At 47.5% G+C, this 13,184-nt stretch overlaps 1 protein-coding gene across 1 annotated transcript in view; it reads left to right on the top strand.

The window, feature by feature from the left end:
* Positions 1-13,184, top strand: part of LOC124045435 (constitutive coactivator of PPAR-gamma-like protein 2) — a 71,905-nt gene that overhangs the window by 30,441 nt on the left and 28,280 nt on the right. Inside the window, exon 8 of the mRNA XM_046364721.1 lies at positions 76-316. Coding sequence (XP_046220677.1) covers positions 76-316 — 241 coding nt within the window. The remainder of the gene's footprint in view (positions 1-75; positions 317-13,184) is intronic.

Raw genomic sequence — 13,184 nt, 5'->3', positions numbered from 1 at the left:
CACTAACCCGTTCTCTCCCTCTCTCTCCCCCTCACTAACCCGTTCTCTCCTCTCTCCCTCTTTTCACTCTTTCAGCCATCTGACAGACAAGTCCTCCGGGTGGGACGATCCGGCCGGTCGGGGGAGTGGAGGGGATGGTTCCCACGGTATCGGGAGCGGATCCAACATTCCATCGCTGTTGTCAATGGCGACGCCGAGTCATATGGACATAACCACGCCCCCTCTGCCTCAAATCAGCGCTGAGGTGTTGAGAGTAGCAGAACACAGACATCGCAGAGGACTAATGTATCCAGAGATATACCACATACTGACCAAGGTAACACAGGACTGATGTATCCACAGATATACCACATACTGACCAAGGTAACACAGGACTGATGTATCCACAGATATACCACATACTGACCAAGGTAACACAGGACTGATGTATCCACAGATATACCACATACTGACCAAGGTAACACAGGACTGATGTATCCACAGATATACCACATACTGACCAAGATAACACAGTGGACTGATGTATCCACAGATATACCACATACTGACCAAGGTAACACAGGACTGATGTATCCACAGATATACCACATACTGACCAAGATAACACAGTGGACTGATGTATCCACAGATATACCACATACTGACCAAGGTAACACAGGACTGATGTATCCACAGATATACCACATACTGACCAAGATAACACAGTGGACTGATGTATCCACAGATATACCACATACTGACCAAGGTAACACAGGACTGATGTATCCACAGATATACCACATACTGACCAAGATAACACAGTGGACTGATGTATCCACAGATATACCACATACTGACCAAGGTAACACAGGACTGATGTATCCACAGATATACCACATACTGACCAAGGTAACACAGTGGACTGATGTATCCACAGATATACCACATACTGACCAAGGTAACACAGGACTGATGTATCCACAGATATACCACATACTGACCAAGATAACACAGTGGACTGATGTATCCACAGATATACCACATACTGACCAAGGTAAGACAGGACTGATGTATCCACAGATATACCACATACTGACCAAGGTAACACAGGACTGATGTATCCACAGATATACCACATACTGACCAAGATAACACAGTGGACTGATGTATCCACAGATATACCACATACTGACCAAGATAACACAGTGGACTGATGTATCCACAGATATACCACATACTGACCAAGATAACACAGTGGACTGATGTATCCACAGATATACCACATACTGACCAAGGTAACACAGGACTGATGTATCCACAGATATACCACAGACCAAGATAACACAGTGGACTGATGTATCCACAGATATACCACATACTGACCAAGATAACACAGTGGACTGATGTATCCACAGATATACCACATACTGACCAAGATAACACAGTGGACTGATGTATCCACAGATATACCACATACTGACCAAGGTAACACAGGACTGATGTATCCACAGATATACCACATACTGACCAAGATAACACAGTGGACTGATGTATCCACAGATATACCACATACTGACCAAGGTAAGACAGAGGACTGATGTATCCACAGATATACCACATACTGACCAAGATAACACAGTGGACTGATGTATCCACAGATATACCACATACTGACCAAGATAACACAGTGGACTGATGTATCCACAGATATACCACATACTGACCAAGATAACACAGTGGACTGATGTATCCACAGATATACCACATACTGACCAAGATAACACAGTGGACTGATGTATCCACAGATATACCACATACTGACCAAGGTAACACAGGACTGATGTATCCACAGATATACCACATACTGACCAAGGTAACACAGGACTGATGTATCCACAGATATACCACATACTGACCAAGATAACACAGTGGACTGATGTATCCACAGATATACCACATACTGACCAAGGTAACACAGGACTGATGTATCCACAGATATACCACATACTGACCAAGATAACACAGTGGACTGATGTATCCACAGATATACCACATACTGACCAAGGTAACAGACACAGAGGACTGATGTATCCACAGATATACCACATACTGACCAAGGTAACAGACACAGTGGACTGATGTATCCACAGATATACCACATACTGACCAAGGTAACAGACACACAGGACTGATGTATCCACAGATATACCACATACTGACCAAGATAACACAGTGGACTGATGTATCCACAGATATACCACATACTGACCAAGGTAACACAGGACTGATGTATCCACAGATATACCACATACTGACCAAGGTAACAGAGGACTGATGTATCCACAGATATACCACATACTGACCAAGGTAACACAGGACTGATGTATCCACAGATATACCACATACTGACCAAGGTAACACAGGACTGATGTATCCACAGATATACCACATACTGACCAAGGTAACAGACACAGAGGACTGATGTATCCACAGATATACCACATACTGACCAAGGTAACACAGAGGACTGATGTATCCACAGATATACCACATACTGACCAAGGTAACACAGGACTGATGTATCCACAGATATACCACATACTGACCAAGGTAACACAGGACTGAGGGAGAATGAGGATCACACAGGACACCAGATAGAACAGACTGACCCCCTGGCACAGACTATAGCAGCATAGATACTGGAGACTGAGACAGGGGTTCGGGATGCTGTGGCCTTGTCCAAAGTTACCCCCGGACAGGGCCAATCTGGCAGGATATAAACCCACCGTACGGACAGGAAGATCACATCAATGACTCAACCCATTCAAGTAGAGAATAGCGGGGGAAAAGCCTGGCAAGATGTGATGCTCCCCTCCTAGGGACGGCATGGAAGAGCACTCGTAAGCCAATGACTCAGCCCTCATGATAGGGTCAGAGGCAGAGAATTCAAGTGGAGAGAGGGGAGCCGGCCAGGCAGAGACAGCAGGAGACTGAGTCTCTCACATGGATAGGCAGACCATTTCATAAAAAAATGTATCTTTGTAGGAGACAGCCCTGCCTCCAGCTTAGAAATTCTAGGGACAATAAGGAGGACTGTGTCTTGTGACCGTAGATACAGTGCATGTTGAAAGTATTCAGACCCCTCAACTTTTTCAAAATTTCATTACACCCTTATTCTAAAATTGATGACATTTTTTCCCTCAACACAATACCCCATAATGACAAATCAGAAACTGTTTTTTTTTACATTTTTGCAAATGTATATTAAATAAACTGAAATATCATATTTACATAAGTATTCAGACCTTTACCCAGCATTTTGTTGAAGCACCTTTGTTGAAGCACCTTTGTACAAGCTTGGCACACCTGTATTTGCGAATTTCTCCCATTCTTCTCTGCAGATCCTCTCAAGCTCTGTCAGGTTGGATGGGGAGCATCGCTACACAGCTATTTTCAGATCTCTCCAGAGACGATCAGTCGGTTTGAACTCCAGCCTCTGGCTGGGCCATTCAAGGGCATTCAGAGACTTGTCCCGAAGCCACTCCTTCATTGTCTTGGCTGTGTGTTTAAGGTCATTGTCCTGTTATAATGTGAACTGTCGCCCCCAGTCTGAGGTCCTAAGTGCTTTCATCTAGGATCTCTCTGTACTTTGCTCAGTTCATCTTTCCCTGGATCCTGACTAGTCTCCCAGTCCCTGCTGCTGAAAAACATCCCCACAGCATGATGCTGCCACCACCATGCTTCACCGTATGAACGGTGGCAGGTTTCCTCCAGATGTGACGCTTGGCATTCAGGCCAAAGACTTCAATCTTGGTTTCATCAGACCAGAGAATTTCTTATGGTCTGAGAGTCCTTTAGGTGCCTTTTGGCAAACACCAAGTGGACTGTCATGTGCCTTTTACTGAGGACTGGCTTCCTCCTGGCCACTCTTCCATAAAGGCCTGATTGGTGGAGTGCTGCAGAGATGGTTGTCCTTCTGGAAGATTCTACCATATCCACAGAGGAACTCTGGAGCTTTGTCAGAGTGACCATCGGGTTCTTGGTCACCTCCCTGACCAAGGTCCTTCTCCCCCGATTGCCAGGCGGCCAGCTCTAGGAAGAGTCTTGGTGGTTCCAAACTTCTTCCATTTAAGAATGATGGAGGCCACTGTGTTCTTGACCTTCAATGCTGCAGAAATGTTGGTTCCCTTCCCCAGATCTGTGCCTCGACACAATCCTGTCTCTGAGCTCTACAGACAATTATTTTGACCTCATGGCTTGGTTGTTGCTCTGACATACACTGTCAACTGTGGGACCTTATGTAGACAGGTGTGTGCCTTTCCAAATCATGCCCAATGAATTGAATTTACCACAGGTGGACTCCAATCAAGTTGTAGAAACATCTCAAGGATGATCAATGGAAACAGGATGCACCTGAGCTCAATTTCAAGTCTCATAGCAAAGGGTCTGAATTCCTACAGTACCAGTCAAGGTTTGGACACACCTACTCATTCAAGGGTTTCTCTTCATTACATTTTTTAAACATTGTAGAATAATAGTGAAAACATCAACTATGAAACACATATCAAATCATGTAATAAAAAAACGTGTTTGACAAATAAAAATATATTTTATATTTGAGATTCTTCAAATAGCCACCCTTTGCCTTGATGACAGCTTTGCACACTCTTGACATTCTCTCAACCAGCTTCACCTGGAATGCTTTTCCAACAGTCTTGAAGGAGTTCCCAAATATGCTGCTTTGCCTTCACTCTGCTGTCGAACTCATCCTTAACCATCTCAATTGGGTTGAGGTCAGGTGATTGTGGAGGCCAGGTCATCTAATTTGTAAGTCGCTCTGGATAAGAGCGTCTGCTAAATGACTTAAATGTAAATGTAAATGTGATGCAGCACTCCATCACTCTCCATCTTGGTCAAATAGCCCTTACACAGCCTGGAGGTGTGTTTTGGGTCATTGTCCTGTTGAAAAACAAATGATAGTCCCACTAAGCGAATGAAAAACTCATTTGAATGATTCCACCTAAGTGTATGTAAACTTCCCACTTCAACTGTATATAAGGTATTTATATTTAGACACTTTTGTTTGACCTGTTTTCTCTGTCATTATCTGGTGTGTAGATTGAGGGGTGAAAAAATGATTTCATACATTTTATATTAATACTGTAAGAAAATGTGAAAAAGGTGAAGGGGTCTGAATACTTCCCGAATGCACTGTATATTATGTTGGGAATAGTCCGTTATAAATTCCTCTGTCCGTTTAACTTCCAGCTCTGTCTGAACAATTTGCACATTCGGATCAAAGATGTTAATGTCATCAACCCTTTTGAGTTTCTTTGCTCATATATTTATTTTCCTTCCTTTTCCCAAACAATTGTTTTTTCAATAATTGAATGAGTTCCCTGGCAATAATAGATATTATTTTCCTTCTCTTTCAGCCAGGTAAATATTGACCGTCTTTTCTTAATATCTGCTAACCCATTACAATTTTAACTGGCTATATTTTTTCACCATTTACCATAATGTGATACAGTTTTCAGTTCTGTTGATCATATTATATGTTTGTAAACCATTAGAAGGTACCATACTGATTGAGTGTCTATATAGCGGTACCATACTGATTGAGTGTCCATATAGCGGTACCATTAGAAGGTACCATACTGATTGAGTGTCTATATAGCGGAACCATTAGAAGGTACCATACTGATTGAGTGTCTATATAGCGGAACCATTAGAAGGTACCATACTGATTGAGTGTCTATATAGCGGTACCATACTGATTGAGTGTCTATATAGCGGTACCATTAGAAGGTACCATACTGATTGAGTGTCTATATAGCGGTACCATACTGATTGAGTGTCCATATAGCGGTACCATTAGAAGGTACCATACTGATTGAGTGTCTATATAGCGGTACCATTAGAAGGTACCATACTGATTGAGTGTCCATATAGCGGTACCATTAGAAGGTACCATACTGATTGAGTGTCTATATAGCGGAACCATTAGAAGGTACCATACTGATTGAGTGTCTATATAGCGGTACCATTAGAAGGTACCATACTGATTGAGTGTCCATATAGCGGTACCATTAGAAGGTACCATACTGATTGAGTGTCTATATAGCGGAACCATTAGAAGGTACCATACTGATTGAGTGTCTATATAGCGGAACCATTAGAAGGTACCATACTGATTGAGTGTCTATATAGCGGTACCATACTGATTGAGTGTCCATATAGCGGAACCATTAGAAGGTACCATACTGATTGAGTGTCTATATAGCGGTACCATACTGCTTGAGTGTCCATATAGCGGTACCATTAGAAGGTACCATACTGATTGTTCTCCACTTGTTCTCCACTATTCCACCTGCTAAATGCTTCCCCCCCATCCCAATTTGGGTTGTCATCCCAGTGACTGGCAGACCACCCCTGTCCACCAGGATCCCAGGTCGTCCCAGTGACTGGCAGACCACCCCTGTCCACCTGGATCCCAAGGACTCTGAGAGATCGGGCCCCATCGTTTAAAAAGAGCCCACAGTGCCACCCACAGAACAGAAGCAGATTAATTGCCAAAAGCGTTTCCAACACCCTCACCTCGATTGTATTGTATACAGTTTTTTTCAGGCTCTGACCACGTTTACCTTTGTCTTGGCTGCATATACGCTACTTATACTTGGCCTATAAAACAGGAGGACTTCTCCTTAATGCGAGGGTCGACCTCAAGTAGTTTGCATGCCCAGTGAGACAAGGGCAACCTGCCGTTAGCTCGTTTTGGGGGCAGGCTACTGTTGGGGGGTCCCGGCTTAGAGGACAGAGCCTGGCTGAGACAGACGGATGAGGGAGGGAGCTAGTGGACGGGTTAAAGCTGGGCTGAATGACCAGAGGTAGGTTGCTGTAGTAACCGAGACTCCAGTGGAGGAGGTGAGTACCGGGTCTGTGGGGAAAGGTAAACATGCTGGCGGCCCTGAGGAGGAGGTGAGTACCAGGTCTGTGGGGAAAGGTAAGCATGCTGGTGGGCCTGAGGAGGAGGTGAGTACCAGGTCTGTGGGGAAAGGTAAGCATGCTGGCGGGCCTGAGGAGGAGGTGAGTACCAGGTCTGTGGGGAAAGGTAAGCATGCTGGCGGCCCTGAGGAGGAGGTGAGTACCAGGTCTGTGGGGAAAGGTAAGCATGCTGGTGGGCCTGAGGAGGAGGTGAGTACCAGGTCTGTGGGGAAAGGTAAGCATGCTGGCGGGCCTGAGGAGGAGGTGAGTACCAGGTCTGTGGGGAAAGGTAAGCATGCTGGCGGGCCTGAAGAGGAGGTGAGTACCAGGTCTGTGGGGAAAGGTAAACATGCTGGCGGGCCTGAGGAGAGGAGGTGAGTACCAGGTCTGTGGGGAAAGGTAAGCATGCTGGCTGGCCTGAGGGAGCCAAACAGAAGATGGGGGAGAAGAAAAGTGGCAAAAAGAGTGTGAAATATCCTGTAATTGGGGAGGAAGCCCTGATCGGGGGAGAAGTATAGGGGGGGGCGAGGTGCCTGTGTTGGGGGGGTGGTACTGTGTCATTGACTTTACTAAAGACAGGAGTACTGAGGAGCTGCATTTGGGCTCAGCAGGGTTGTTGAACGATGTTCTGAATCAGTTCTGTCTAGGTGACACATGGAGAACTAAGTATCCTACCTCAAAGCCGTATACGTGGGTGAAGGTGGTTGTGGGTAGGGTGAGCGCAACTCGTTTGGATCATATCCATACAGAAGAATGAGAGCAATAGGCTAGTGAGGGCCTCCATTCTCCTTTGGGTTTTCAGACCATCCTGTTTCCATGGCACAGTTCTGTTTCACCAGGGCCCTGGGAGACTTCCTATTGGCTCAGCTCTGTTTCACCAGGGCCACGGGAGACTTCCTATTGGCTCAGCTCTGTTTCACCAGGGCCACGGGAGACTTCCTATTGGCTCAGCTCTGTTTCACCAGGGCCACGGGAGACTTCCTATTGCTCAGCTCTGTTTCACCAGGGCCACGGGAGACTTCCTATTGGCTCAGCTCTGTTTCACCAGGGCCACGGGAGACTTCCTATTGGCTCAGCTCTGTTTCACCAGGGCCACGGGAGACTTCCTATTGGCTCAGCTCTGTTTCACCAGGCCACGGGAGTCTTCCTATTGGCTCAGCTCTGTCTCATCAGGGCCCTAGGAGACTTCCTATTGGCTCAGCTCTGTTTCACCAGGGCCCTGGGAGACTACCTATTGGCTTTGCTCTGTTTCACCAGGTCCCTGGGAGACTTGCTATTGGCTCAGCTCTGTTTCTCCACGGCCCTGGGAGACTTCCTATTGGCTCAGCTCTGTTTCACCAGGGCCCTGGGAGGCTTCATATTGACTCAGTTCTGTTTCACCAGGGCCCTGGGAGACTTCCTATTGGCTCAGCTCTGTTTCACCAGGGCCCTGGGAGACTTCCTATTGGAAATTCAACATAAAGCCAGATGCCACGTTTTGCTCCCAGGGCTTTTGGGAGAGGTAGGAGCAGCTGAAAGGGGAGTTTGAGTCTCTAAATCGGTGGGATCTAGGGAAAGCCCAGATTCAGGTTTTCTGTCAGCAGTATACAGTCCAGGAGAGTACCGGGTCTGTGGGGAACGGTGGGGTGGGGCTGCAAGATAATCTATCTGAACTACGCAGGGACCTAGAGGAGAGGGTAACTGCTGTTATGGGGAGATGAGGGAGTCTGATGGGTGTCATCTGGAGATGGCTCCTCTCCCTAGTGCCATCTGGAGGTGGCTCCTCCCTAGTATCATCTGGAGGTGGCTGCTCTCCCTAGTGTTATCTGGAGGTGGCTCCTCTCCCTAGTGTCATCTGGAGGTGGCTCCTCTCCCTAGTACCATCTGGAGGTGGCTCCTCTCCCTAGTGTCATCTGGAGGTGGCTCCTCTCCCTAGTGTCATCTGGAGGTGGCTCCTCTCCCTAGTACCATCTGGAGGTGGCTCCTCTCCCTAGTGTCATCTGGAGGTGGCTCCTCTCCCTAGTGTCATCTGGAGGTGGCTGCTCTCCCTAGTGTCATCTGGAGGTGGCTGCTCTCCCTAGTGTCATCTGGATGTGGCACCTCTCCCTAGTGTCATCTGGAGGTGGCTCCTCTCCCTAGTGTCATCTGGAGGTGGCTCCTCCTCTCCCTAGTGTCATCTGGAGGTGGCTCCTCCTCTCCCTAGTGTCATCTGGAGGTGGCTCCTCCTCTCCCTAGTGTCATCTGGAGGTGGCTCCTCTCCCTAGTGTCATCTGGAGGTGGCTCCTCTCCCTAGTGTCATCTGGAGGTGGCTCCTCTCCCTAGTGTCATCTGGAGGTGGCTCCTCTCCCTAGTGTTATCTGGAGGTGGCTGCTCTCCCTAGTGTCATCTGGAGGTGGCTCCTCTCCCTAGTGTCATCTGGAGGTGGCTCCTCTCCCTAGTGTCATCTGGAGGTGGCTCCTCTCCCTAGTGTCATCTGGAGGTGGCTCCTCTCCCTAGTGTCATCTGGAGCTGCTGTAAGTTTTAATGTATTAGCCGCCAACTTAAGTTACTTAGGTAGCTAGCTAACATACCAGTACATACTGCTGTAATGATATGCTATGTGGTTCATAAGGACAGCGTAGCTAACTAACATACCAGTACATACTGCTGTAATGATATGCTATGTGGTTCATAAGGACAGCGTAGCTAACTAACATACCAGTACATACTGCTGTAATGATATGCTATGTGGTTCATAAGGACAGCGTAGCTAACTAACATACCAGTACATACTGCTGTAATGATATGCTATGTGGTTCATAAGGACAGCGTAGCTAACTAACATACCAGTACATACCGCTGTAATGATGTGCTATGTGGTTCATAAGGACAGCGTAGCTAACATACCAATACATACTGCTGTAATGATATGCTATGTGGTTCATAAGGACAGCGTAGCTAACTAACATACCAGTACATACTGCTGTAATGATATGCTATGTGGTTCATAAGGACAGCGTAGCTAACATACCGGTACATACTGCTGTAATGATATGCTATGTGGTTCATAAGGACAGCGTAGCTAACTAACATACCAGTACATACTGCTGTAATGATATGCTATGTGGTTCATAAGGACAGCGTAGCTAACATACCGGTACATACTGCTGTAATGATATGCTATGTGGTTCATAAGGACAGCGTAGCTAACATACCGGTACATACTGCTGTAATGATATGCTATGTGGTTCATAAGGACAGCGTAGCTAACTAACATACCAGTACATACTGCTCTAATGATATGCTATGTGGTTCATAAGGACAGCGTAGCTAACATACCAGTACATACTGCTGTAATGATATGCTATGTGGTTCATAAGGACAGTGTAGCTAACTAACATACCAGTACATACTGCTGTAATGATATGCTATGTGGTTCATAAGGACAGCGTAGCTAACATACCGGTACATACTGCTGTAATGATATGCTATGTGGTTCATAAGGACAGCGTAGCTAACTAACATACCAGTACATACTGCTGTAATGATATGCTATGTGGTTCATAAGGACAGCGTAGCTAACTAACATACCAGTACATACTGCTGTAATGATATGCTATGTGGTTCATAAGGACAGCGTAGCTAACTAACATACCAGTACATACTGCTGTAATGATATGCTATGTGGTTCATAAGGACAGCGTAGCTAACATACCGGTACATACTGCTGTAATGATATGCTATGTGGTTCACAAGGACAGCGTAGCTAACTAACATACCAGTACATACTGCTGTAATGATATGCTATGTGGTTCATAAGGACAGCGTAGCTAACATACCGGTACATACTGCTGTAATGATATGTTGTACTGTTCGTAAGAATAGCGTAGCTAACAAATTGTCAGCCAATATAATGTTTAGCTTAACTTACTTGAAAGGTAATTACTTTATTACGTTGCTCAACACTGTGTTAACAAATCTGAAACTGTTCTGAAGCCACGTCCAGTTTAGAAATAGTTGCATTATGGGCCCTAAATCAATTACCTCTAACAGAGCTAGCCTGTCTCTCAGCAGTCTGGAGGTGGTGTAGCTGGGGAGGGGGGGGGCCTGCTCCTTCACCTCAGTAACCCATACCTCTAACAGAGCTAGCCTGTCTCTCAGTAGTCTGGAGGTGGTGTAGCTGGGGAGGGGGGGGGGGGCTGCTCCTTCACCTCAGTAACCCATACCTCTAACAGAGCTAGCCTGTCTCTCAGCAGTCTGGAGGTGGTGTAGCTGGGGGCTGCTCCTTCAGGTCAGTAACCCATACCTCTAACAGAGCTAGCGTGTCTCTCAGTAGTCTGGAGGCGGTGTAGCTGGGGAGGGGGGGGCTGCTCCTTCAGGTCAGTAACCCATACCTCTAACAGAGCTAGCCTGTCTCTCAGCAGTCTGGAGGTGGTGTAGCTGGGGAGGGGGGCTGCTCCTTCACCTCAGTAACCCATACCTCTAACAGAGCTAGCCTGTCTCTCAGCAGTCTGGAGGTGGTGTAGCTGGGGAGGGGGGGCTGCTCCTTCAGGTCAGTAACCCATACCTCTAACAGAGCCAGCCTGTCTCTCAGTAGTCTGGATGGGGTGTAGCTGGGGGTTGCTCCTTCAGCTCAGTAACCCATACCTCTAACAGAGCTAGCCTGTCTCTCAGTAGTCTGGAGGCGGTGTAGCTGGGGGGGGGCCTGCTCCTTCACCTCAGTAACCCATACCTCTAACAGAGCTAGCCTGTCTCTCAGCAGTCTGGAGGTGGTGTAGCTGGGGAGGGGGGGGCTGCTCCTTCACCTCAGTAACCCATACCTCTAACAGAGCTAGCCTGTCTCTCAGCAGTCTGGAGGTGGTGTAGCTGGGGGCTGCTCCTTCAGCTCAGTAACCCATACCTCTAACAGAGCTAGTCTGTCTCTCAGCAGTCTGGAGGTGGTGTAGCTGGGGAGGGGGGGGCTGCTCCTTCAGCTCAGTAACCCATACCTCTAACAGAGCCAGCCTGTCTCAACAGGTTGATGGTACTGTAGCTGGGGGTTGCTCCTTCAGCTCAGTAACCCATACCTCTAACAGAGCCAGTCTGTCTCTCAGCAGTCTGGAGGTGGTGTAGCTGGGGAGGGGGGGGGGCTGCTCCTTCACCTCAGTAACCCATACCTCTAACAGAGCTAGCCTGTCTCTCAGCAGTCTGGAGGCGGTGTAGCTGGGGAGGGGGGCTGCTCCTTCAGGTCAGTAACCCATACCTCTAACAGAGCTAGCCTGTCTCTCAGCAGTCTGGAGGCGGTGTAGCTGGGGGGGGGGCTGCTCCTTCACCTCAGTAACCCATACCTCTAACAGAGCTAGCCTGTCTCTCAGCAGTCTGGAGGCGGTGTAGCTGGGGGTTGCTCCTTCAGCTCAGTAACCCATACCTCTAACAGAGCTAGCCTGTCTCTCAGTAGTCTGGAGGCGGTGTAGCTGGGGAGGGGGGGGGGCTGCTCCTTCAGCTCAGTAACCCATACCTCTAACAGAGCCAGTCTGTCTCTCAGCAGTCTGGAGGTGGTGTAGCTGGGGGGCTGCTCCTTCAGCTCAGTAACCCATACCTCTAACAGAGCCAGTCTGTCTCTCAGCAGTCTGGAGGCGGTGTAGCTGGGGGGCTGCTCCTTCAGCTCAGTAACCCATAAATACCTCTAACAGGCTGATGGTGGTGTGGTCTTGGCTCTGGTGGTCGTAGGCAGGCAGGAGAGAGGATGGTCCTGTTGAGTTTATCTGGGCCTGAGCTCCTGTTGTTGGAGAGCCTGAGGTAAGGGGAAGTCCTGCACAGAAGAGCTGAGTGCAGCCTCACTGCCCTGGGCCGTGACAGTGTCCGTTCCGGTACACGTTTACCGGCAGAAACCTGTTTTCCTGGTCCTTTTCCATGTCCTCAAAAATGTGGATTTGCCTTCCCTGGCAGAGGCCTTTCTTTGTATGGATGAAATGCCTGGTTACAGCTGTATGCCAGGCAGTAATGTGGTCTGTAAAATAACAGGTTCGTAACAGTCTGCTGTGTGAGCAGTCGGCAAAGAAGGTTTCCGGGTTCTCCCTCCAGAATTCTGTTTCAAATGGATTCTTCCCTTCTCTGATTTGATTTCTGCTGGAAATGTTAAAAAAAGGGTGGAAGTCTTTCTCTGCTGGTGCTGCTAGCGCTGCCTCAGTGGCCATGTTGGTCTGGTTACCACCAGGTAACAGTTGGCGCTAGCCAGTAAACTAGCTAACAATTTAACATTTGGCTAGCTAGCACGATTAAAA

This window comes from Oncorhynchus gorbuscha, linkage group LG10, assembly GCF_021184085.1.
Source record: "Oncorhynchus gorbuscha isolate QuinsamMale2020 ecotype Even-year linkage group LG10, OgorEven_v1.0, whole genome shotgun sequence".
Lineage (NCBI taxonomy): Eukaryota > Metazoa > Chordata > Actinopteri > Salmoniformes > Salmonidae > Oncorhynchus > Oncorhynchus gorbuscha.
This window is presented reverse-complemented; position numbering and strand designations above follow the sequence as displayed.